We start from the raw sequence: 27,837 nt of genomic DNA on the forward strand, positions 1-27,837 counted from the left end.
ATCATCTCAATAGATGGAGAGAAAGCATCTGACAAGATCCAACAGCCATTTATGATAAAAACTCTTAACCAAATGGGGACAGAAGGAAATTACCTCAACATAATAAAAGCCACATATGACAAAACCACAGCCAACATCATACTCAGTGGGGAAAAACCGAAAGCCATCCCCCTGAGAACAAGAACAAGACAAAGATGTCCACTATCATCACTCTTATTCAACATAGTATTGGAGGTTTCAGCCACAGCAATTAGGCAAGAGAAAGGAATAAAAGGAATCCAAATAGGGAGTGAAGAAGTGAAACTCTTGCTGTATGCCAACAACATGACCTTATAAACAGAAAACCCTAAAGAATCCACCAGAAAACTATTAGAAATAATTAACTACAGTAAAGTTGCAGGGCACAAAATCAACTTACAAAAATCAATTGCTTTTCTATACTCTAATAACGAACTTACAGAAAGAGAACTCAAGAATACCATTCCATTTACAATCGCAACTAAAAGAATAAAGTACCTAGGAATAAATTTAACCCAGGAGTGAAGGACTTATACAACAAAAACTATAAGACATTACTGAAAGAAATTGATAATGATGTAAGAGATGGAAAGAGATTCCATGCAGATGAATTGGAAGAATAAACATAGTTAAAATGTCCATACTAACCAAAGCAATCTACAGGTTCAATGCAATCCCAATCAGAATCCCAATGACTTCATGGAAATAGAACAAACAATCCTAAAATTCATATGGGGCAACCAAAGACCCCAAATTTCTAAAGCAATCCTGAGAAAAAAGAACAAAGATGGAGGCATCACATCCCTGACTTCAAAATGTACTACAAGGCCATACTGATCAAAACAGCATAGTGCTGGTACAAAAACAGGAACAGATGGAGGGAACAGAACTGAAAGCCCAGAAATAAAACCGCACATATACAGACAGCTAATCTTCGACAAAGGTGCCAAGAACATACAATGGAGAAAAGATAGTCTGTTCAATAAATGGTGTTGGGAAAACTGGACAGCCACAGGCAAAAGAATGAAGGTAGACCATTATCTCATGCCATACACAAAAATAAACTCAAAATGGATCGAAGACTTGAAGATAAGTCCTGAAATCATAAAACTCCTGGAAGATAATATAGGTAACACATTCTTTGACATCGACCTTATAAGGATCTTTTCAAATACCATGTCTTCTCAGACAAGGAAAACAAAAGAAAAAATAAACAAGTGGGAATTCATCAGACTAAAGAGCTTTTGCAAGGCCAAAGAAACTAGGATCAAAACAAGAGACAACCCACCAATTGAGAGAAAATATTTGCAAATCACATATCTGACAAGGGGTTAATCTCCATAATATATAAGGAACTCACACAACTGAACAATAAAAAAAAAACAGCCTGATCAAAAAATGGGCAGAGGATATGAACATTTTTCCAAAGAAGATATACAGATGGCCAATAAACACATGAAAAGATGCTCAACATCACTAATCAGGGAAATGTAAATCAAAACTACACTAAGACATCACCTTACGCCTGTTAAAATGGCTATAATCACCAACACTAAAAATAACAAACGTTGGAGAGGGTGTGGAGAAAAGAGAACCCTCATACACTGCTGGTGGGAATGCAAACTGGTGCAGCCACTATGGAAAACAGTATGGAGATTCTTCAAAAAACTAAAAATAGAACTACCATATGACCCAGCTATCCCACTACTGGGTATCTATCCAAACAACTTGAAATCAACAATCGAAAGTAACATATGCACCCCTACGTTCATTGCAGCACTATTCACAATAGCCAACACATGGAAAAAACCCAAGTGCCCACCGACTGATGATGATTGGATAAAGAAGATGTGGTGTATATATATATACAATGGAATACTACTCAGCAATAAAGAAAGACAAATTCATCCCATTTGCAACAACATGGATGGACCTGGAGGGAATTATGCTAAGCGAAATAAGCCAGACTGAGAAAGACAAACACCAGATGATTTCACTCATATGTGGAATATGAACAAAGAGAACAGTTCAGTGGTTACCAGGGGAAGGAGGATGGGGAGTGGGCACAGGGGGTGAAGGGGAGCACTTATGTGGTGACAGAGAAGAAATAATGTGCAACCTAAATCTCACATTGATGTAAACTATTATGAACTCAATAAATAAATAAATAAATAAATAAAACTGTGCTATTTAAAAAAAAAAAGAAATGTTTAAGAAATAATAATCCTCTAGAGCACAGGTCAGAAAACATTTTAGATAAAAGGCTAGATGGTAAATATTTCAGGTTTTACAGGCCACAGATGGTCTCTGTTGCATATTCTACTTTATTCTTGTGTTTTTTTTAAATAACCCTTTATAAAATGCAACAGCCAGTTTTAGCTCACAGGCCGTACCAAAACAGGCCGCAGGTTAGAACTGGCCTACGGGCCGTAGTTGGCTGACCACTGCTCTAAAAATACACAATTTGTCCATTTTACTACTTCTGTGATTTTCAAACTGGACGGTGCAGTTGGCACTGGGAAGTGCCTCAAGGGACACCACCGGGTTCCTAACCCCACCCCCCCATCTGTGGCTTACTATCCTTCTTCCCCTCTCTGAACAATTCAGCCAGTTACACAGGGCTGAGTAAAGTAGGCATCTTCGCCAGGATGGGAGAACCACAGTGGCTGGGGTGAATGTGAGAAACCCAGCAGGGGGAAGAGGGCATCCAGCAGGAGAGCCACCCAGCAGCGATGTCAGATCCCAAGAGTAGTGAAGAGAGCTGAGCAGGAGGTGGAAGCAGGCAGCTCAGCATGGAGTTTCAGAGCCTCTCTTAGTCAGCTCAGGTGACTAAAATAAAACATTAGAGACAGGTAGCTTAAACAACAGACATTTATTTCTCATAGTTCTGGAGGCTGGGAAGTCCAAGATCAAGGTGCAGGCAGATCTGGTTCTTGTTGAGGGCCCTCTCTCTAGCTTGCAGATGGCTGCCTCCTTTGTGTATCCTTGCATGACAGAGAAGTTTTGGTGTCTATTCCTACAAGAGCACTAATCCCATCATGGTGGTTCCACCCTCATGAACTCCGCTGAACTTAACTATCACCCGAAGGCCGCATCTCCTAACACCATCACACTGGGGGGTTAGAGCTTCAATATGAATTTTCAGGGGACACAAACATTCAGTCTATAACAGAGCACAAGTAGGTGAGGAGAGTGTCAATACTGAGTGGAAAAGGGAAGCAGCAAAGGATGCCAGCAGAACATCAGTCACAAAGAGGGGAATTGACTACGTAAATGTATGCCATGAGAATAATGAAAGCCAGGATTTCACTATGGGAGAACAGAGCTACAAAGACAGAAAGGGAGAAAACCAGAATGGCTCCTGTGGTGGTAGACAAGAACTGGAAATATTTGTATGAAGTCATGGTTTTCAATGTATATGAACAGATACAGTAACAAATATAGATGTAAACGTACATATGTGTATGTATGATATATATGCAAATACACATACACATATACATTCTTACATAAATGCTACCAATTTTGCATCCCTCTGGTGGGACTTGAACCCACAATTAGCCCTTTCTTCCTTGCAGGATCCTTTTCTGTTCGGTGTCATGGATTTGAAATGAGACCAAAGCTGAGCGTTCAACAGCACAAGCTTTTATTCAATGGCCAAAGAATGGAGACGTGGGAACTACGTTCACAAATCAGCTTCTCAGCTCTTGGGGCAAGTAAGCAACTGTTATAAGGGATCAAGGCAATGAAGGGGAAGAATAGTCATAGTTATTTGAGGAATTTGGCAAGCTTTTTGGGGGAACAGGATGCCACCTCTTTTCTTTCCTTATTTAGCTATATCCTGCCATTGCCATGGCAATTGTAAACTGTCATGGTGCCGGTGGGTGTGTTATGTAGCATGGTAATGTATTACAATGAGTGTATAATGAGCTGCGGGGTCTACGTCAGGTCAAGTCAGAGTGCCATGTCGCCTTCAGCTGGTTTTAACTGGTTTCGACTATATGTCTCAGTCATCTCCTCCTCCCTTTCTTTGTGGTTTCCTGCGAGCTAAAGAGAATATGTTCTGAGCAGGGCTGTGGTTAATGTCTTATGCAGATGGTGGGCCAGGTAACATAAATATCATATATATGTCACACACACACTCTAGTTCTGTCCACTAGTGGGCCTGGAAGAAGTGACATCCCAATAGTAATGAGTACACTTTGAGTCCAGATTTTGGTTTCTAAAGGTCATTTTCCACTTAAAAACAAGCGAACAAAAACAAAACAGGGTTCCTAGGAAAAATAACTACATCCAGGGCTGGAACAGTAAAAGAATGAGATGAGCCTGGAACATCTTGCTGTGCAACACAGTAAAGAAGCAATCAAAGAATGACAGGGACATGTCAAAGAAGACACAGAAATGATCTTGAAGGGACTCCCCTGGCCACATCTGGTATACTCTGAGCAAAAAAGTAACCCACTGAATACATCAGGACCACGGCTCCATACTGATGTAAATAAATGAATGAACAAAATGAGTCTGATGAGGAACAGACTCATGGTATTCACATAGTCTCAAAGGACCTCTCTAATTAATACTTATTGATTATGTAGAGGAAAAGAGTAACTTGATGGGAGAGAAGCCTGACAGAAACCACCTTATTTAGTGCTCAAAGTTAACATGAACTTTAATGAAACAAATCAAAATCATGTGCCACCTGACAGGATGCAATGAGAATACAGGGTCACTTCTGTGATGTTCCTGCCAAAGATGCCTAATCTGAACCTAATCTTGAGAAAACGTGAAACAAACCCAAATGGAGGGATATTATACAAAATAACTGGGCTATAATCTTCATAAGTGTCAGGATCGTGAAAGTCAAGGAAAACTGAGGAACCCTTCCAGATTGAAAGAGACTAAGGCAACATGACAATGAAATGCAACGCATATTCTGAACTGGATTACCTTGCTATCACAGATATTACGTAGACAACTGGCAAAACCTGAACGAGGTCTAAGTATGAGATGGTAGTAACATATTTCCCAGTTTTGAGGGTTGCATGGTGGTTATGTAGGAGAATGTCCTTATTTGTAGGAAATCCACAACAAAATATTCAGGAGTGACAGCTTACAAGTTTGAGATGGTTCCAAAACAACGTTTTTGAGACCCTAATTGTCCGTACCTTCTATACTTGAGGCTTTCTTCACTATTCGCTCGCATTCTTTCAGGTATCACACTCTGCTTGAAACTATCCAACAACTTCACATCTCACTCTGAGTACAAGCTAAAGTCCTATCAATGATCTATAAGGTCCAGTGATATACTAGAGCCAGTTGTTAAAATTCCAGGCATTCTGCAAACCAGCTGACCTCCCTTCGGAAACCTGACATCATCCGTGGTGAAAGTATTCTCACCAGAGGAATCAGTAAATGCACTTCCTGAAGGTTTCAGTTTGTTGACGGGTTTGGTTTTCCTGGAGAGCAGGTTGTTAAACATTTACCAGCACACCACTTTAAGACCCCTTCCTACATGCTCCACCAGCCCACCCAAATCTCTCTAAATTAGGCACCCCCTCATGCCTCTGTTCTCTCAGAGAGAAACCGTTTTCCACTGAATAGCGTATGGTTCCACATCTCATTCTTTTTAGGTGATTACTCAAATGCTGCTTTCTCACTCGGAATAAGGGGTTGTAATTTCTTCTCCCTACCCCTTTTTCTGTTTTATTTTTTTCTACGTACAGATCTCTATTTGATATAATATATATTTTATTTATTTTGTGTATTTTCTGCCTACCTCTCGCCCACTGCTGCCGGTAGACTGCAAGCTCAACGAGAGCAAGTATTTTTGTCTTTGCCGTTGTTATTGTTCAAAGCTGTACACCCAGCACTTAGAATCTGAGTTTTTGGCACTAGAATAGGAACTCAGTAAACATCTGTGGACTGAATAAATGCATGGCTAAGTTTATCCCAGGAATGCTAAGATGGCTTAACTTAAACAGATTTTTCTTTTTTTTTTTTTTAATTTGTTTTTTATTGAGTTATTGATAGGTTACAATCTTGTGAAATTTCAATTGTACATTAATGTTTGTCAGTCATGTTGTAGGTGCACCACTTCAACCCTTTGTGCCCACCCCCCACCCCACCTTTCCCCTGGTATCCACTAAACTGTTCTTGGTCCATACTTTTAAATTCCTCATATGAGTGGAGTCATACACAGATTATCTTTCTCTCGCTGGCTTATTTCACTTAACATAATTCTCTCAAGGTCCATCCATGTTATTGCAAATGGAATGATTTTGTTCTTTAAACAGATTTTTCTAATGCAATTCACAGATGTAAAGATTAAAGGGAAAAAATAGAACTAACACAATACGTGCAGGAATCATTATAGAAAATACAATTATCTGTTCACGATTGAAACCCACAGTAAACTAAGAATAGAAAGGAACTATGCAATCTACCAAAAGATTCATCAAAAGTCAACTTCATCATACCTAATGATGAAATGCTAGAAGCATTTCTTTTAAGATTAGGAACAAGACTAAAACTCAAAATATCATTCACATTGTAAATAAAACAAAAATTCTAATTAAAAGGCAGAGGTTGTCAGAATAGATTTTTAAAAATTCCACCCTGCATATGCTTTAAAAAACTCACATATAAAGACACAGGTTGAGAGTAAAAGGGTAGAAGAAAATATACTACACAAATGTACAGTCAACTGATTTCTGACAAAAGACAGTGAGTTACCTCAGTGGGGGAAATGACAGTCTTTCTAACTAATGGTCATGGAACAACTGGATATCCTTGCAGAAAAAAAATGAACTTTGACCTTGACCTCACTCCAAACACAAAAATGAATGTGACATAATCATAGATCTAAATATAAAAGCTAAAACTATGTAACTCCTAGAAAATAAACACAGGGAAAAAATCTTTACAACCTTGAGGTAGGCAAAGACCCCTTAGGACATAAAAAACACTTCACTGTAATTAAAAGTTTCTGTCCATCCAAAATCGTCCCATTCACAACAACATGGATAGACCTTGAGGGTATTATGTTAAGTGAAATAAGCCAGACAGAAAAAGACGAACTCTGTATGACTCCACTCATAGGTGAAAGTTAACATATAGACAAAGAGAACTGATTGGTGGTTACCAGGGGAAAGGGGAGGGCACAAAGGGTGAAGTGGTGCACCCACAACATGACTAACAATAATGGACAACTGAAATTTCACAAGGTTGTAAACTATCATAATCTTAATAAAAAAAAAAGCTCTGGCAGACTCAGATGAAGGAACAAACTAAACAATCTCAAATTTCACTAAAAACACTTGTTACATAGCATAATAGGAATTGTCTGACTAGTTTCTAAAAAGCTGTATAATTCTTACCTCAATTAATTTACTAAGATGAAAAAAAAAGTTTCTGTCCATCAAGATACTGGTAAGAAAATGAAAAGGTAAGTTACAGATGATTGGGAGAAAATATTCATATATTCACAAGGCTTAAATGAGAAAGGTCTTGTTTCCAGACTATATAAAGAACTCTTTAAATTCAACAATAAGACAACTTGATTTTTTTTATGGCAAATAATTAGAAGACATTTTACAAAGGAACATATATGAATGACCAAAAAGCAAATGAAAAGGTGTTCGACATTATTAATCAGGAAAATGCAAATTAAAATGACAATGAGATATCACTTTATACCACTAGAATGGCTAAAATCCAAAAGGTTGACAACACTAAACGCAGACAAGAATGTGAAGCAATCAGAACTCTCATTTCCTTTCCGGCAAGAATATAAACTAGCACTTCATATTCACCTCAGAGAACTGTATGGTGGCTTCTCATTAAGTAAAGCCCAACTACCCTATGACCCAGCAATTCCACCCAAGAGAAATGAAAACGTATGTCCACAGAAAGACTTAAACACAACAATGTTATGGCAGCTTTATTCATAATAAGCAAGCTCTAGAAACATCAAAACATCCAGCAATGGAAGAATGGATAAATGAATTGCCATATATTCCTACAGTGGAAAACTACTGAGCAAGAAAAAAGAATGGACTACTGATATATGCAGTGCCATAGATGAAACACGAATCTCAGTAACACTGTTGAAGGAAAGCAGCCAGAAACAAAAAAGTACATACTGCATGAATCCATTTATACACAGTTCAAGAAATGGCAAAACTAATCTTTGTTGAATGAAATCAGAACAGCAGTTGCTTTTAGGGTAGGGGGAACTGACTGATGATAAAGCTCAACAGCCAAAGACCACCAGGGACAAACTAGTAGTGCCAGCAAAGTTAGGTTTCTTAACTTGCTTAAACAAGGGAGAGTAATCCAGAGGAAACTCGAAGGCCCCCTTTGACAGGAGGAAGTAGGGAGGTTGTCTTGTTTTGTTTTGTTTTGTTTTGCCTTGTGTAAGGTTTGGGCTCCTAATAACCCTACAAGGTGGATTGGAATTGGACATACTTGTCTGAACTCACGATTTGAGAGAGAGATGAGAGAGAGAAAGAAGAGTAATAAACATCATCCCCGTTTTACAACTGAAAAAATTCAGATTGAATGATTCTCCCCTGTGACAAAGCTAGGATCTGAATGCAGTTCTCATGCCCAATCCCAAACTGCCACACCAGATACCTGGCTGATTGAAGAGAGAAAGCAAAGCGTCAATCTACATCAGTGCGGCGCTGTGTAATAAAATTTTAAGGGTTTTAACATCTAACTTACTCTGAAACAGCGGTCACAAGAGAATAGTCGAGGGGCCCATATACTCCCAAACAAAAAAGAGAACACTCTTCCTAAAAGTTTCTTGTTTGTGCAGTGAATGACAAGTTAAACGTTTGCAGACTTCTCATTGGAACTCGGAATATGAATGAAAGAATGAGCTCCAATAAGAAGTCTGTAACCTTTGTCAGTCGTTCACCCCACACACGTTTATTGAACGACTGTGTCGGTTTCTCTGCAGAGAACAGAAAAACAAAAACAAAAAAAAACAGGCTATTTACAAAAAAGGGAGCTCACACGGTGGAAGTGATCTTATAACAAGGATCCCGAAAGGCATTGTTTGCATTGTTTTGTTGGAAACGCGGGGCACTGCCAAAGCTATTTTACATCCGTGCTCCTCAAACTTTAATGTGCATTTGAACCCTGGGAAGCGTGTTAAAATCTAAGCTCTGATTCAGCAGGTCTGGGGTAGGGCTGAGACTCTGCATTTCTAAAAACTCCCAAGTGATGCCCGTACTGCCAATCGATGGGGGGACTATGGGGTGGGAATCGGGGTGGGAATCAGGGCGGGAGGGTGGGGGAGAACACTCCACTTTGAGTAAGCGAGAGGTTTTAAAGTAACTAGAAAGAAGAAATTCCAGGCTTCCGAGGGAGTCGGAGACTCCCTGAGAAGCAGACAAGCGGTCCAGGCGCTGCGCCCACCGCTGGCCTTACCCCAGGATCAGCAGCGCGCTCTGCAGCCGTCTCCGCACCTCCAGAAACACGCGCGTCTCCGCGGCGGCAGCCGCCATGCCGGGCGCCCAGCCGAAGGTTCTGGCGAACCGGAACGCCAAGGCCAGGAGCTCCTGCACGTGCGGCCCCAGCAGAAGCAGCGGCGGCGGCGGCGCGGACCTCCGGGACCGGCTCCGGGCGCACACAGCCTCCCAGCCCACAGCGCCGCCTGCCGGGCGGAGAGCGCGCCGCCGCGGGGACTCGACAGGCGGGGCGCGAGCATTTTCAAATCCGGCTTTCCGTCTGATCGCTGAGAAAGGGGGGCGGGGAGAGCCAAACCGTCCTCCCACTCGGTTTATTATGGGCGTGACCTGATGCGATAGTCTCCCTGGAAATGACCCTAAAAATCAGACCAGAGTAGACCTCTTTGGCTACCATGGGAAGGGATGAGGCTGGAAGAGCGGGAGATGATGGAGGGAGGCGATAGAGGCGGGCACTGTCCCTAGGAGGCCCGGAGCAGAATTTCCCACCCCAAACCCACTTTATCTTCTTCTTTTTTTTTTTTTTAAGAACTATGGTCTCTTTTTTATGAACTATGGAGTATGGTTTGTTAGCTCTCCTCTGCCTGCAGCAACAAATGTCCAGAGTTGACTTGGCATTGCTTCTCAATTTAGACAAGATCGCTCCACGATGGAAATAATTGCAAAAATGTGAGCTTTCTGTCTATGCAGTAGACAGTGTGGTTAAATCTAGTATCGTGAATCACAGGATGAACCATTCCTGCAACTTTGAAAAAAGGAAGATGAGAATGATTCCATATGTACATTTCCACTACGCAGTTTTGCAGAAGAAAAAATTGACTCAGGGAAGTCGTGATCTCATAACCACTAAAAGAAAATTTTGGAAAATTTGACATGGTAAAGAAAAAGATCTAGTATAATGTAAATACTTATAATGGGGAAATATTAAAATAAAAGGCCACGGTAGAATTATAATAAAAATTCTGTAAAAACAAGAGGCTGTTCGTTTTTTAAAGCAGAAACAATGATGTTATATACAGAAAATCATGTTTATTGATTCATTTATCATTTCAAGGTCATAATTACCATAAACCAAACATATCAATTTGAAGATCTTTCCAATAATAAACCCACTTCCCTAGAGATACTAGTTTAAGACAATTTTTCTAAAATCGGTATTCGGAGTTTTTAAAGTTTTGTAGGGTTGCTTCACAAATTCCTGTATCCATCACGATAATTCAAAATCATGGATGGAGGTAATAACGCGGTTAAAAGAATTGTTTACTGTTATTCCATCTCAAATAAGGGTGATGAAGGGTGACCATTTCAACCCGTATCTTCTACTTTTAATTCTCAAGGCTATTAAGTGCTTAAATACTGACATTATTTTGAAACATAAAACATGTTTCGCGCAGCATGCTCTTCATAATTGGTTTTTGATTATTTTGGAAGACTGTTATATTTCATACAGTCACACATTCGGGAAAAAATGCAATCTTTTTTTGACCCTACGGTTTAGGCAAAACGGTGCAATCCTCGTTGTACTAACTACATGATTTAGAGAGTTCTAGACTCAAAATTGCGCCAAATTTGACAACTGTCTCCTAACAAGTCTTCTAACCTCCAGGTGAGCCTCAAGTTCTTCATATGAAATACTGAAGAATTATTTAAATAATACTTAAATAATTGTTTAACTAATATTTAAAAGCTGTTTTCAATCCCTAGCATCCCTTCAAACTCTCCATCAAAAGTCGGCGCCGGCGAGCTGGAAACACCTGCTGCAGCCCTTTCCGAGCCCGCTCCCGCAGGTGGCGGCCGGGCGCCGCTTCCTCGACAGTCCGCTTGAGGGAGCTGTCGCGACAGCTAGGGACAGGAGGGAGGAACGGAGGGGCGGGGACCGAGGGCCGTCGACGTCGACGCCGGCGTGGGCGCGGGGCACGCTGGGAGCTGTCAGGAGGCCCTTGGGCTCCCGGCCTCGGTGTCGCTGTCGCGGTTGCCAGGAGAGCGGCGCCGGCGGGGAGCGGCCGAGCCCACGGCAGGTAAGAGCGTCCCCGCCTCCGGCGCGGTCGCGAGGCCGCCCGCCGGCCCCGACCCGCCTCTCAGCCGGCTCGCTCTGGAGCCGCGGGGACGCCCCGCGGGGCAGGCGGCTGGGGCGGCGGGGGTGTTGCAGTCCTGGCCCCGCTTGGAGCCGCGAAGCCGGCCGGCCGCCCTCTGGTTTCTGGGGACTGGCGGGCCGGGGCCGGGCGGAGGCGCGAGGGCGGCCCGGGCACGGGTGGCCGGAGGCTGTGTCGGGGCGTCCGGTGGCGGGTCCCGAGCCTGCTGCGCCGAGGCCGAGCCGTGCGCAAGGTTGGGGTGGAGGTCGCACCTGTGCGATCGAGGCGCGCGGGGTACCTCTTTGTTGGCGGGATCTGGGCATCGTGTCGTCTCATTCATCGGGTGGGTGCTTTTAGGACTGAGGAGACAGGGATGCCAGCCAGGGTTAATGTTCCGGGGTGGGGCGGGCGAGGGAGGGGAAGGAGTGCCGAAGTTTATGAGAGGAAGTCAGGTTAGTCATAAGGAAGTTGTTAACGGCGATCACCTTTGATTAAAGTTGCAACATAACAATAGTTACTTGTTTTGTCTCTTCCATTTTTCTTCCTCCCCGGGGCGGGGGGGTGGTGGCACAAAACTACTTTTTTAAAGCTAAGTAAATTCTGTTTTGATTATTCTTACACTATCTTAGAGTTCTGTGGAGGTTGAGAAGTATAAAGATTGGGAAAATCTGATTGGGAGTTGCAGTTAAAGCCATCAAAATATTTTTTTATATAAAGTTACAAAAAACATAGTAACCTAACTGGCTGACAAATAACTTCTTAACTATAGGAAGACAAAATCTCTCAATTTCGGTGTCGTTGGCAAGATTGTCTTCTCTTGCATTTTACTGTGGATGACATACCTCAGCATTGTATGCTAGGTCACTCCCCACCTGATAAACAACAGTGATTTAGTTCAGCTGCTGGAAGTTATAGCAAGAGTAAATTAATACCAAACAAGTTGTAGTACAAATGCTTTATTTTAGTGATTTCTTTCAGCTGCCGCTCTGAAGGAACGCATTCTCCACGTTTGCTGAACAGTGGCGAATCTCCAGGTGGGCCTGATTATTAGGAACTCAAGTCTTGAAGGAAGAATTAAAAACACCTAAGTTAATACACAAACCAGAAAATGTGGCATCATAATCAAAATGTTAAATGTAAATTAAATGTTGTTAGTTAAATGTTTGGCTATTGACACTCAAGGCAGTCCTATTTTATAGTTAAACTAGTGGAAAGAGCTCTGGCCTGGGAGAGACTTCATTCAAGTTCTTTGTTCTCCTGCTAACCAGGTATGATCTCTCGAGGCCTCAGTTTTGTCATCTGTTTGAAGGAAATTTCATAGGATCAGAGTTTTGCAAATGTATGTTTCTCCTGACCTCTGTTCTGAGTCCGTTAATAGGCTTACTGCCCCAAAACAGTGTTCCATGGCAAATAATTGGGGAGCACATTGGGTTAAATCAGGTTTAAATTTGGTTTTCTTTTAACTGCAGGACTTCTCAAAACCTTTATTGCTATGCTTATATGCATGTAAATCTCCAGGGGAAGAATACCAAAGCATTTCCTAGCTTACTTGGCCAGAGAGCCTATTTTCTTACGGCCAACCTGTTAACATTTCCTAGAATACAATTACCTAGAATACCAGTTTGAAAATTACTGCACTTGAGCTGAGTCCCCCTTCAGCTCTAAAATTCTCTACATTGTGCTTTTTTGGCTTTCAGTTTAAGCTCTTTGAAGTATGAAGATCTAGTGGCAACTCACTGATATAACAAAAGGCTTCTATATTCCTTAGTAAAATATTAATGTTAAGGTTACACATAGGCTTCTGTGAGCCTTAATGCTTTCATTTATGGCAGAAGAGTATGTTCTTTTTTCCTGATGTCTTGATGCTTTTCTATAACCATAATTAATTCATGTTTTCAATTTGATTTTATGGTCAAGTTATGGATTTCATTAATGGCATTATAAAGTTCCAACAAGTAAATACTTGTTGATAATGGCCTTATTTTTATTATGAATGATTTCCTTCTCTAGTCATGAATTCTTAAACTACGAAATGTGATAAAAGCCACTTGAAATGTACTTAATAATTAATAACTGAATAATTTTAAGAGCTTAAGTTGTTGCGAAGAGTTAAAAGTTAAAATGTAGATTCTAAGACAGTTATTTCTAAGTTGCTTACAAATGGGGTCTCAGTGTTGAATACAATCTTAAATTATTTTGCTAAATTCTGTCAGATGTCCCTAGCACACAAGTAGTGTAGCTACTTTGTCCATTCTTTGTTACTTTGTTAGAGGTGAATGCTATTAATGTGCTCATTTGTTTGAGGGGCTTGGGAACAGTACATTTAATTTTAATAGATAAGCCTTAATTCAGATAAGTTGTCTTCAGTGAAATGAAACTATTAAGTAGACGCATAGAGCTGGGGTTTTTTTTGTATAATAGCTAACAGTTTTTATTGAAAATTTGTTTTGTGAAAATAAGTATTTTTGATCCCCTTGTCTTTAAATTCTGATTTCCCTTTTCTCTTTATTGCGTTTACTTCCCCCCCTTCCCAAGCTAGCCAAGCCTGAAACCTCAGTGACTTTTTGTTGTATAGGTCACAGGTAGGGTATCAAATTCATTAAGGAAAAAGTTACATATAATAATGTGCGCTCATTTTGTGTGTACATTATACACATACCCTTGTAACCAACCCTACAAGCGAGATTTGGAACATGACACCTCTCAGGCCTGTATCGTTTCGCTTTTGCTCTCTTCAGATGCTCTCCCTATCTCTGCATGTCTAAATTGTACCCATGGAGTCCGAGCTCAAATGCCACCTTGCCTGTGAATCCTTTGTTGATTACCTCACTTGGAAGTAATTTCCTTCTCTTCCAACTTTACTGTTTATATTTCTTTGAACATCGCTTTCTGTCCTTCATGGTGGCTAAATCAATGGCATGCTCATAGAAGGCACTTATATTTATTTGTTGACCAAATGGGTAAGTGTAGTATTTCTCAAACTTCACTAATTCTCACGTAATCTTCAAAATTTTGGCCTAGCTGCATACTTCCTGTATACTGATTTTCTTAATATTTCTTTATATCAATGTGATTATTAAAATAATTTTTAAAAGAAATTTGAAATAACTACCACAAGTAAAAAGCAGGTATCACTTGCCTTAAATGGAAGGTAGGCATAAAGATAATTAAACAAAGCAGTGTTGTTAAATTCTAGCTAAAAACTATTGCCTGCTGAAGACTCTGAGCCTGAGACCTACTGTTCTTTGTTTAAAAGGGAGATTAGCAGGAGTTAGAGAGGTGTTGATAACATCCTGGCACCAACCTGAGACTTCCTGGTGCAGTCCGGGAATTAAAAGGCAATGTAGAGGGAATAACTTCCTCACTTGATTCAGTATCACTTTAACCCTGTCCCTGGGCCCCAGAAAATCATGTCACATCTGGTTAGTGGCCAAAATTTTAAGGGATAATGTATTATATAGAGCTTGAAAATTCCTCAGAATTTCATCTGTGAAAGAATTGGAAAATAAAGCCTCAGTTGTAAATTAAAAGGTGTACTAGAGTTGACTTTAAAAATACAAAGATGAGGGGCTGGCCCCGTGGCCGAGTGGTTAAGTTCGCGCGCTCCGCTGCAGGCGGCCCAGTGTTTCGTTGGTTCGAATCCTGGGCGCGGACATGGCACTGCTCATCAGACCACGCTGAGGCAGCGTCCCACATGCCACAACTAGAAGAACCCACAACGAAGAATACACAACTATGTACCGGGGGGCTTTGGGGAGAAAAAGGAAAAAATAAAATCTTTAAAAAAAAAAAAAATACAAAGATGAAAAGTTAATATTGTTATTGAATCATATGTGCCTTTTTTTCAAAAATGTTACTAATGTTACTTTTTTTAACTTTTTATCGAGATTATGATAGTTTACAACCTTGTGAAATTTCAGTTGTACATTATTGTTTGTCAGTCATGTTGTAGGTACACCACTTCACCGTTTGTACTAATGTTACTTATAAAACACTATCACCTTTTTGTTATCAGGGTACATTAGCTTTAAGGTAAATCTTCACTCGAAAGAAGTAAATCTAAATCTAAATACTGGTGGGAGCCTTTTATATGACAAAGTGATAGCTGTTGGTAGAGGAGTGATGAAATGTTAATAATATAATGTTTACCTGGCAAAGCTTCTATAAGAGTAGATGAATAAAAGAATCTGATATCTCCTTTGCTACTCCCTCTCATCACTTCTCAAGTTTGAGCTGTTTTTTATATTTCCATCTTACAGAAGATATTTCCAGCTTGTTTTCTTCTGAAGTAATGAAAAATTCTCCTCTCTTATGGAAAGAGTTTTATATGAACAGGCAGGAAAATAAATGTCCTACTCTTGTTATATAAAATACATCTTGTATTTCAACTTACTATATTTATTTACACGCATATCTATATTATGAGCTTAATGTTTAAATTGCCATTATTTTGTGTTCATGAACAAAGAGTTCAGATAACTAGACCATTTAGTTTGGTATTACTGTTTTCCAAGAAATGATTTACCTGAGTCATGATACTAGGTTTATCAGTACACGTAATAATCTACTACTCAACCAGGGGTCAGACTGCTGTTAATCTAAGGTTCTGGGATGCAACCTCAATTTGGAAGTAAGAGAAGAGCCCTTTGGATGAATAGTCTTTATTTCATAAGAGCCTTCACCTGCAACAGGTAGTTTCCTTCCCATGTCTCTACTGTAAAATAAAGCATCAGTGTAGAAGCAGTGCAGATAAACTGTCATCATTTAAAAGTGACAACTGGCTGTAATCAGAAAAACTATAAAAGCACAGCAGTCTTAGTCCTTTGAATTATACAGGTGAATAGCTCTGCATTTCCAGTTGCTTTTGGTTGTGCTGTTATGTCAAAGTACTATAAAATATCAACTACCTGAAACCCTTAGGATATGTGTTATTATGATGAATCAAATTTTCCAGTTGGCTGGAACTCTTGTATTTTATATACCACAAATGCCATCACTCTGCTGATTATAATTTTTGCTTGTCTTCAGCATGATGCACTTGGCACTGTGGCTTTTTCATACACACTTACACGTGTCTTACAATGTGTCTCAATTTTAAAATTTCCTGGACAGAAGTTTTTCTTAGAAAAAAATGGAACATAGTACTTGCTTTAAAGTTAGTCTCTGTCATTTGGGAATAAAAATAAATATTTAAATTACTTCCATATTGTATACCACCAGTTCCATAAGTGTTACCATCAGTTAGGAGTTCACCTTTGAGTCTGAATGAGAGGTTCCAGCAACGTTTTTTTTTTTTTTATGGCATCTGGCATTTTATTGGATGGCTGTCTTCAAAGCACTGTGCCCCAAGCCTAGATGATTCTATAATTTGAGGCTGCCTATTAGGTTTGTGTGATTTGATAAGTACCATTTTTGTTATACCATTTTAATTTATAGAGGTTGTGGTTTAAAAAAGGAAAGGATTATTTGAGCACGGCCAGCCTGGTGGCATAGTGGTTAAGTTCCTGCACTCCGCTTCAGTGGCCCAGGGTTCATAGGTTTGCATCCAAGGCACAGACCTAGCACTGCTTGTCAAGCCATGCTGTGGCAGCATCCCACATAAAATAGAGGAAGATTGGCACAGGTGTTAGCTTAGCGACAATCTTCCTCAGCAAAAAGAGGAAGATTGGCAACAGATGTTAGCTCAGGGCCAGTATTCCTCACAAAAAAAAAAAAAAAAAAGGAGTAAAATATTATTTGAGAATAAACTTTTTTTTTTTTTCTGGGAAAGAGTCACCCTGAGCTAACATCTGTTGCCAATCTTCCTCTTTTTCTCCCCGCCTCCCCAAAGCCCCAGTACATAGTTGTATATTGTAATTGTAAGTCCTTGTAGTTTTTCTACGTGAGCCACTACCACATCATGGCTACTGACAGACTAGTGATGTTGTTCTGCACCTGGGAACTGAACCTGGGCTGCTGAAACAGAGCGCGCTGAGCTTTAACCACTAGGCCGTCAGGGCTGACTCAAGAATAAATTCTTTAGTTATCTATTGCTGCATAACAAATTATCTAAAAATGTTGTAACATAAAACAGCAGTAAGCATCTCTCACCACTTTTGTCAGAAGGGACTGGGAGCAGTTTGGCTGTGAGGTTCTACACTGAGTTTCCTGGGAGGGTGCAGTCACATGTTTGCCTGGGCTACAGTCGTCTAAAGGTTTGGCTGATTTGGAGAACCCCCTTCTGAAGTGGCTCACTCATATGACTGGCAAGTTGTTTGTGGCTGTTGGAGGCAGGTCCCAGTTCCTCCCTGCAATGGGTCACCACAGAGGGCTGCTTGAGTGACCTTGACGTAAAGGCTAGCTTGCCCCAGAAGGAGTGATCCAGTAGACATCAAGGTGGAAGCTGCAATGTCTTTTATGACCTAACTTTCACTCCTACGGTATTTTATATATTGTTCACATAGGCCAGCATAACTTTGTGTGGGCGGAGACTCTACAAAGGGGGTGAATACTAGGAGTTGAGGATCATTGAAGGCCATCTTAGAAGCTAGCTACGACATCTTATAAAGCAAATATGTGAACATGTCTCTAAGTAATAAATAGTACATATTTACTCAATATGCAATATATGCACATCTCATGGTTTTACAAAGAATATTCAAAGATCTACTTAAAATGCCACTTGAAAATTATTTTACTAAACAAAACAAGTACTTTATCAACAAAATTCCAAGTCTCTGTGGTTCTTCACGGATGGTGGGATGATTCTGGGTTCAAATGTAACATTTAAGATACAGATTTTGTTCATTTTGATTTTCTTTTTGGGGAGGAAATGCCACATATTACACAGCTGCTATTTGATGTCTTCTAGGGACATTATTCATTCACTCACTTTTGGTTTTTTGCTGAGGAAGATTCTCCCTGAGCTAACATCTGTGCCAGTCCTCCTCAATCTTTTATATGTGGGATACCTCCACAGCGTGGCCGGTAAGTGGAGTAGGTCCATGCCTGGGATCCAAACCTGTGATTGCAGGCTTCTGAAGCAGAGCACAGGGAACCTTAAGCATTGGCCACAGGGCCAGGCCCAAATTCACCTTTAAAAAACTAAACTTATTTAATACTATAGATGAGGAATAATTCACATGATTTTAGAAGTGTAAAAGAGTATACAGTGAAAAGACTCCCTCTCCTTGGCCCCCATTTCCCCACCCAGTTCCCACCTGACCCCAGTAAGTAATCAGTTTTATTATTTTCTTGTGTGCTCTTTTAGAGGCGTATCATACATAGGCAAATTATATGAAAATATGTCCCCCGTTTTTATATAAATGGTAGCATACTATAAACACTGTTCTGCGCCTTGATTTTTTTAGTTCATATATCTTGGGAGCATTTTCTAAATCACTACATAGACTTTATTCTTTTTATCAGCTGAGTGTATTCTGTTGTCACTCAATTTTTATAATGTTTATTGGTCATTTACTGTGGGTCAGGCACATTGTCAGGAGATGGGAAAGTGAGAGCTAAAATGATAGGTGAGGGCTCTATCAAAGGGATTATCACCCATGGGAGCCACAGTTCAATTATAATAAAGCAAAGAAAGTTCTATGATAGAGGACGTACAGTGTGTAGTGGGAGTTCCCAGGAAGGAGGTGTGTATGTGAGTGTTGGGAAGATGGTGGAATGGTCAGGGAAGACTTCCCAAAGCAGGTAAAATGAGGCCTGAAGAATGAGAAGTACTAGTCAGATTAAGTTAGTATTTAGTGTTTCAGGCAGAAGGACTTTTTAAAAGGACTTTAATACTAAAAAACTTTTAAAATACTTTATAAAGCTACAGTAATCAAAACTGTGGTACTGGCTTGAACACAGATATAGAGGCCAATATAATAGAATAGAAAGCCCTGAAATAAACCCAAGTGTATATGGTCAAATGATCTTCAACAAAGGGTACCAAGAGCACCCACTTTGGTAAGGACAACTCTTCAACAGATGGTACTGGGAACACTGGATATCCACATGCACAAGAGTGAAGTTGGAACCTTACTTTATACCATATACAAAAATTAACCCAAAATGGATTAAGGACCTAAATGTAATACCTAAAACTATAAAACTCCTGGAAGAAAACATAGGAGAAAAGCTTCATGACAAATTGATTTGGCAGTGATTTCTTGGATATGACAGCAAGATAGCAAGTAACAAAAGCAAAAATATACAAATGGGACTACATCAACTTCAAAAGTTCTGTGCATCAGAGGACCCAATCAAAAAAGTGAAAAGGCAGCCTACAAAATGGGAGAAAATATTTTCAAGTCACGCATCTGATAGGAAGCTAATATCCTGAATATATAAAGAACTCCTACAACTCAACAACGAAAAGAAAAATAACCCAACTTAAAAAATGGGCAAAGGACTTGAATAGACATCTCTTTATTGGTGATATACAAATGGCCAACAAACCCATATGAAAAGATACTGAGCATCATTAATCATTAAAGAAGCGCAAATCAAAACTACAGTGAGATACCACGTCACATCTATTTGGATGACTGCTGTCAAAAAAATAGAAAATAACAAGTGTTGTTGAAGATGTGGAGAAATCAGAATCCTTGTGCACTGCTGGTGGGAATGTAAAATGTGTGGCTGCTGTGGAAAACGGTAAGGCAGTTCCTCAAAACATTAAAAATAGAACTGCCATGTGATCCAGCAATCCTGCTTCCAGGTATATATCCAAAAGAATTGAAAGCAGGATCTCAAAGAAATACTTGCATACCCAACTTCATAGCAGCATTATTCACAGTAGCCAAGAGATAGAAACAGCCTAAATGTCTATGAATGGATGAATGGACAGACAAAATGCGGTATATACGTACAATAGAGTATTATTTAGCCTTAAAAATGGAGGAAATCCTGTCACATGCTACACCTTGGATGAACCTTGAGGACATTATGCTAAATGAAATAAGCCAGTACAAAAAGACAAATACTGTGTGGTTCTTATATGAGGTGTCTAAAGTAGTCAGATTCATTAGAAATGGAAAGTAACGTGGTGGTTGCCAGCGGCTAGGAGGACAAGGAAAAGGGGAGCTGTTGCTTAACGAGTATAGTGTTTCAGTTTTGCAAGATGAAAAGTTCTGGAGAGAGATTGCATAACAATTTGAATATACTTAACATTACTGAAATATATACTTAAAAATGGTTAAAATGGTAAATTTTATGTTATGTGCTTTTACAATTAAAAAAATGGCATTAAACTTTTAGAAACGTGAAGCATATATGCATGTACTGTCCTGTAATGTAAGCCATGTTTCTAAATGAGGTACTGATTAAAGACTAAGCCAAGTCGGGGGGTTGAATCAGAAGGTATTGTGCAGAGTCATAGCATTTTGAATAGAATTTGATAGGGAAAAAAGCTCCTGAAAAGGAGCACAGGGCATATCCAGAAAAGGAATTGCATATGTAAAGTACTGAAATGGAAGGGAGCAAGTCTTAAACAGTGGACGATTGATTAGGTCAAAAATATTCAGTGATACCTGTTAAAGATGGTAAGGCAGACTATATGTAGGATCATCATGACAGGTATAGGGACCACTGCAATGGGGTTTTACAGTGGAGGAGAGAGATTTGTCTTGGCTCTGAATGTAGCATGGGCAAGTGAAAATTCATAGCCAAGGGGCAGGGTGTGGGTCAGTGGATGAAAAAGTACTAAGAGGAGGGTCTGGCCCCTTGGCCAAGTGGTTAAGTTCACGTGTGCTCCGCTTTGGTGGCCCAGGGTTTTGCCGGTTCGAATCCTGAGCACAGACATGGCACCACTCATCAAGCCATGCTGAGGCAGCGCCCCACATGCCACAACTGGAAGGACCCACGACTAAAAGTACACAACTATGTACTAGGGGGCTTTGGGGGGAAAGAGGAAAAAATAAAATCTTTTAAAAAAAAGAAAAAGTACTAAGAGGAAACATCAGGGGTAAAGGGGAGATCCTTATTAAACCGAACTAACAGGATCCTTGCTGAAGACAGATCAGCGTGATCAGATTTTGGAGAATGAGGAACCTGACCAGATATAGAGGATGATCAGATGTTGAGAGTAGGGGCTTCTGGTTAAACTGCCTTCACCAGGTCCTTGTTAAAACTACATTTTACATGAAAATGCACAGATGGGCCTAGGAGAAGGTTCAGAAGCTTGACTAAAGTTTGGTCAAGCAAAGAATCTTTGTCACTAGGTTTTGTTTAGCTAGGACGAAATATGAATTATAAGATAGATTGAACGCGTCCAGTTTATGAAGAGACTTTAATCATATGATTAAGAACTTGCATTTCATTTCTAAATAATTGAATGTCATAATTATAGCAGTGTTACTTGCTAAGTAAGCACTGGACGAAAGTGCTTTTCATGGGTTGTAAATTTACTTTTCTGAGCTTCCAGCAGGGAGTAATACGCTCAAACTGGTTTTTGCTATGTAAAATTAATCGTCTCTTAGTGAGGCTGGGGGTAGTGAAAATGGGAGGCTTTTGTAATAGTCCAGGTGAAACTATTCAGGAACTAGGGTTCAAAGACCATTCCGAAAGATATTGTCTGTCTACCATGGTCAACTTCATCCAGAAAAGAAAAAAGCTAAACAGCAATTGTTGATAGAGTGGATATGAGAATAAGAAATAAAGTCAAAGTGCAAGCTTGTGTGACTGGGAGGATGATGGTGCTGTTGACAGTAATGAAGTAAAAAAAGAAACTTCAGAGATTAATAATAGTGCTTGACAGCGTATGTTTCCTGTATTGGAGTGCTGTCCTAAAGAAATTTAAGAGAGCAGAAGGACTATGAAACAGAAGGTAAGGAGAATTGTAATAATAATAACAGGTCATGGCTTTCCAGTGTTTTGGAGTATACTCAGTTTTTGTAAAGGGATTCTGAATAAGGATTTTACAATAGTCAACACCTTATTTTAGTTCTGATTCTATTAGGTACTTGAGAATCTACCAAAATATCTAGCGTTAATTCTCTCTCTTCAGAGTAACACCTCAGCAAGTTGCTGTTGTTCTTTCATGACGTGTGTTATTAATACTGTTGTTCTGTTTTCACCTTAACCTGAAAACGTGAGGGAGATGAACACTGAAAGAGATCTGGGAGCAGGGGCAGGTCTGCTATAGGTACTGTCCCGTTTGTCTCAGTGAAGTATCTTGATATCCTAAAAATTAATTCTAGTCTCTCTCTTTTGCCCATCAAGGGCTTTAACTCTTACAAGCCTACTTAGCCCTACTGTCTGGCAGCATTCTTTTATAGCTTTGAGTAAACTGATGTGCACAGACACGTGCATGGTTTTGTCCAATGAAAATCCTTTTTTGTAAATCCCTGTATGTAAAATCACTCAGTTAACATGCTGGTGCCTTCCTGCCCTGTAGTATTTTGATCCTGTCCTTTAGATAGATTGACATGATTGAATTTGCATCTTAATGCATGTGTGTGTGTGTGTGTCTGTTATGCCTCATGATTTTACTTTTGAAACAGTTTTAATAAAATTTACAAAGGAAAATAAACCTTAACACTGCCTGGAATTTTTTTTAGCCGGCAAAAATGTATCTTTTTCACAGGCTATAAAATTTGTTTACAGATATTCAGTTGAACTTCAGTACATTAAGAAGTGCAGGGGCCGACCCGGTGGCACAACTGTTAAGTGCACACGTTCCCCTTCGGTGGCCCCGGGTTCACCGGTTCAGATCCCGGGTGCGGACATGGCACCACTTGGCACGCCATGCTGTGGTAGGCGTCCTAGATATAAAGTGAGGAAGATGGGCATGGATGTTAGCTCAGGGCCGGTCTTCCTCAGCAAAAAGAGGAGGTTTGGCAGCAGATGTTAGCTCAGGGCTAATCTTCCTCAAAAAAAAAAAAAGTGTAGAAAAATTTGTACTGATTAGTATATACAGTATAACATTTTTACATTAGTTCATTTAACAACCAGTCTTTATTTTTAAATTGAATACTATAATAAATCAATAGTACATTGTTTGCTAATTTTAAAACTGCTGAGAACATTATTAAGTTACTGATTTTTAAAAATATTGGTTAAATTTTGTTGTCTTAGAAATATTTGATTAACTTAATATGGTGGATTTAGTTGTATGTAAAGATTACTTTTGCTTCTTTTACTTTAATTCTAGTAGTTTTAGGTAAGAGTATTTCTTTTAACGTTTAAGCAGAATCATTCTTTTTCATTGTTATATGAAGAATAATATTTAGCTACAAATGAGAATATTTGAGAAAGATGCTTTCTGAAAAGTCATGTTTTAAATAAACTAGAAAAAAGGACTTGTAGGATAGCAAAAAGTTAGAGTTGTCCTTCATGTTGTGTTTCGTGTTTCTTTTTAATCATTCCAAATAGCAAATAGCAATGCACTCATTTTTATCATTACTGTTCTCATGTTTTACCGTCAGTCATTAAAAAAAACAAGCAATGTTTTCTTCTTCCTAATTGAAAACGAAAACAGAATATGGTCAATCTAGATAATTTAGATCTTCTTTAAGTATATTATTCTGATATTTACTCCCAGGCTGAGTTGCCATTGCCGCCTAAAAAGTTTGTTTCATTTCCCCACCACCCAATCAATGTATACACAGAGAAATCAAACCAATTTTAATATCAGCAAATGCTAAAGCTTAAAAAGGTGTATTTGAAAAAAGCATGATACAGCCCAAAGTCAAAATCTACTTGTTTGAGATTCTCAGTTTTAGACTATCTGCACAACTACTTCTTTCCGTAGATATGGTTAATACAAATATGATATGACTAAACCAGAATATGTAATTGAACTATCAGTGATGTTCACAGAGTTCCTGAAAATGTAGGAAATTTCTATGAAATATTTGTTTTCTAAACTATTATTTTTGTCTCCTCATAACTAGCAGCCCTCGTGAATTACATCTCCCTTTGCCTTGAGAAAAACAAAAGAAAGCCTGTGCTTATTAGGTCAAATAATGCATCCCTTCAGTGCTTAACAATAGCATTTATCAACTAGAACATAGCCCTGATCCGACAGGAATGTTCACATCAGCCCTGGGCACCATCACTGGGGACAGCCACGCCTATAGTTCTGTTTTCAGATGCATAAGCCAACCTGCAACAGGCCTCTAGGATTTCATCCCACTTGAGAGCATATTTTTACCTCTTCCAAATGTTTTCTCAAGGAAGTAGGTTATCTTCTTGTACATACTGTAAATAGTTCCCCTTCCACCATGGTCGTTTATTGAATTAGAATCAGTGTTTTACAGGTAACAAACAAAACAAAATCCTTTTATATCAGAATTTACAGTCCTTTCGCCTTTTTTTTTTTTTTTTGAGGAAGATTAGCCCTGAGCTAACTGCTGCCAATCCTCCTCTTTTTGCTGAGGAAGACTGGCCCTGAGCTAACATCATGCCCATCTTCCTCTGCTTTCTATGTGGGATGCCTACTACAGCATGGCTTGCCAAGTGGTGCCATGTCCGCACCTGGGATCCAAACCAGCGAACCCCCAGCCACCGAAGTGGAACATGCACACTTAACCGCTGCACCACCAGGCCAGCCCCTCGCCTTATAATTTAACCTGAACACTTTTAGTATTGAGCAGTGAGCCAGGTTTGGGGTATTCAGAATTGAGGTTTGTTCCCTGAGCTTAAGTCAAGGTCTAGAAGAAACGACAGGAATATATGTACTCACATTATTATAGTGTTTTTTAAAAATAAATGCAATGGGAAAAGAAAGTGCAATGTCTAAAATAATGGAGTGTTAAAGAGTCAAGAAAGGCTATCTAGCCTGAACAGGTTTTTGAAAAATGAATAAGAGAGGAGAGGTAGGCCATGACAGGCAGAAGAACTAAGAGCTCTGGTAAAAAGTAGTTCAGAAGGATAGTTATTAAGGATCAGACACAGGAGTCAGCCTGCCAGAGTTCTTCCTGGTTGCTCCTCTTACTCTCCATGGAAGCTCAGACACCAAAGTGTTCATATGTACGTGGCTCCACGAGCATAACCTGCCTCATGGATGTGTTATGAAGATTACACAGGATAATTCACATAAAAGGGCTTAGCATAGTGCTTGCCACAGAGTTATTACTGTCAGTGTCAGCTACTGTGTTCATCATCATCATCCTGAATAATGTATATGCAATGTTTATTTGGCTGGTGTGCTTTGGGGGCAGGATCATTATCTTTAACTTGGGCATATGTTTGTTGTTCGTTATTACAGCTATTTACTATTTGATACTTACCCGGATAGAATCCAAGCTGCCTGTTAATGGATCATTTTAGGTTGTAATAGGTGCTCATGCTTTTTTCTGTTTTTCTAAATTACTTCATATTGCTTCTGTGTTCCAAAAATCATAGAATTTAAAACCAGAAGGAATCTTATCATTTTTATAGAATTCAGAGACTATTTTTAACAGATGTATAATTTCGTGTATGTCTATTTACATGAAAAAAAAGATAGCAAAATTAAATCAAGTTTGCTATTTGTCACCTTGATAGAACTATGGGATTTTTTGTTTGTCATATCTTAGGTTTTTATTTTTATAGTTTTTACTGAGACCAAAAGTGAAAATATAAATATATACATAAAATATAGTAAAACTCTTTACCAAAATTTTCTCCAATTAGAGATTTGCGTCTACTTAATTTTAAAAGATTTGACCTCTAGAAGTATTATACTTAATGAATTTTCTTTCACAAGGGCTAGAATGACATCCTCACATTTAAGTAGTTATGCTTAATAAAGATGCTTAAACTGAGCTATTTTATTTAAGGTAACTAGATATAGCACATTTTTTATAGGTGTTCTTAGGAGAATCTCAATTTTTTACAGCACATAATAACCATATGAATATAGTCTCTGTTTGAAGAGAGTGAGGTCAGGTGTGGCTACAGTGGTTAAAAAATAGAACTGTAGTTCTGCTTTTTTCTACAGAGCTTTTCTCAGAGAAAACAAAGCAAAATGGTTCTTGAACTGTGTTTATATTGATAGATTAATTCCCTTATTCAGAAACATATTTGAGGGCCTACTGTATATCAGCCACTTTTATGGGACTGCTGATACAGGAAAGAACAAGTCCCGTAAGGCTACTGACCTCATGGTATTTGCATTCCAGTGAGGGAAGGTAGATAGGAAACAAGCAAATAAATAGATGATTTCAGACGGTAATAAGTGCTAGGAAGGAAATAATGTGATATTCTAGAGTAGATGTTGAGATTGTGGGCCTGGTGCAGGTCACCTGACATAGACTGATCAGAAAAAGCTTCTCTAAGGGTTTGATGTTACTTGAAGGGTGGGAAGAAACACAAAGAGTTGACCTAAGAGCTTTCAGCTGTAAAGAATAGTAAATACAAAATGCCCTGCAATGCAAAAAATGTTGGTGTATCTGAGTTTAGGTATTCTTATAATGACATAATGTGGTTTTAAAAGATCTCTGGCTTTTCTGTGGAGGGTGAATCATAGGGGCTCAAGAATAGAAACAGGATCCAGTGGTCTGCTGGAGTCAACTCTAACTGGTTAGAATAATAAAAGGGAAAGTGGTGGTTATAAATTTGGGATATATCGATCGATTAACAAATACTATTTGAAGTTAGAAGACTAGAGGAGATAACCTTGGGGAATGAGAGAGAAGGATTTCTGATTGAGGCTTGAAGTTGTTCGCCATTTACATAATAATAGTATAAAATTGAATACAGAAGAAGAGCCAACAAATGTTGAAAAAGAGTGGCTAGAAAGGTCAGAACATACCTTAAGTGTGAAGAGTCCTGGAAGCCAGGAACCAAGTATTGAATACTGCTGAGAAGTTGATTAAGATGAGGGGCTAGAGAAGTGACCACTGGCTTTGGCTAATGCATTTTACTGGTGACCTTTATATGGGTGGTTTCCTTCTAGGGTCATTGTCATAAGGCATTTTTGAGTGGGCTGAAGAGTGAATAGGAGATAAGGATATGAGACAGTATAAATAAATCTTTCAAAAGCTTTGTAATTAGAACAAAGAAGTGGATTGGTAGCCAGAGAGCCTGTGGGGACAAGGGGAGGCTCTGGAATTTAGTTTTTCACCATGGGACATTCCAGAGCTTGTCTGTAGGCTGATGGAGAATGATCCTGTAGAGAGAAACTGGTACTGAAGGAGAGTGAGCCAATAAAGCGCCTGGGGGAAGTTCTTGAGAAGGCAAGAGAAGGTAGGGATCCAGAACACAGCAAAAGGGGTAGGCCTGTGGTGGGGGGAGGGTCCTTTGTTCCTCAGAACAAGAGGGAAAGTAGAGAGTATGGATATAGGTAGAGATAGGTTTGTAAATTTGCTGGG

General features: G+C 39.4%; 2 protein-coding genes and 1 long non-coding RNA gene across 38 annotated transcripts in view; 1 reads left to right on the forward strand and 2 right to left on the reverse strand.

Moving 5' to 3' along the window:
- UBE3D (ubiquitin protein ligase E3D) overlaps positions 1-9,731 on the reverse strand; it is a 153,710-nt gene extending 143,979 nt beyond the window's left edge. For 6 of the 8 annotated variants that reach the window (XR_011422568.1, XR_011422567.1, XR_011422566.1 and 3 more), the window contains exon 1: positions 9,454-9,675. Coding sequence is in view for 5 of the 8 variants with exons in the window: in XM_070225182.1 (XP_070081283.1) it covers positions 9,454-9,530 (77 nt within the window). In the remaining 3 variants the exon portion in view is untranslated. Of the gene's footprint in view, positions 1-9,453 lie in introns of all 8 variants that reach the window. The other 2 variants (XM_070225183.1, XM_070225185.1) reach the window with 2 other exon arrangements.
- Positions 9,732-11,376: 1,645 nt separating this feature from the next.
- Positions 11,377-27,837, forward strand: part of DOP1A (DOP1 leucine zipper like protein A) — a 91,518-nt gene continuing 75,057 nt past the window's right edge. For 7 of the 29 annotated variants that reach the window (XM_070225186.1, XM_070225200.1, XM_070225194.1 and 4 more), the window contains exons 1-2: positions 11,383-11,509; positions 12,542-12,597. The gene's annotated coding sequence lies outside the window, so the exon portion shown is untranslated. Of the gene's footprint in view, positions 11,510-12,541; positions 12,598-18,413; positions 18,530-27,837 lie in introns of all 29 variants that reach the window. The other 22 variants (XM_070225198.1, XM_070225205.1, XM_070225189.1 and 19 more) reach the window with 8 other exon arrangements.
- On the reverse strand, positions 12,504-27,375 carry LOC138915991 (uncharacterized). The gene is made up of 2 exons (XR_011422570.1): positions 27,279-27,375; positions 12,504-12,624 (listed from the first exon to the last, which is right to left on the reverse strand). It is a non-coding gene; the product is annotated as an uncharacterized lncRNA (long non-coding RNA).

The sequence above is a fragment of the Equus caballus genome, chromosome 10 (genome assembly GCF_041296265.1).
Source record: "Equus caballus isolate H_3958 breed thoroughbred chromosome 10, TB-T2T, whole genome shotgun sequence".
NCBI lineage: Eukaryota > Metazoa > Chordata > Mammalia > Perissodactyla > Equidae > Equus > Equus caballus.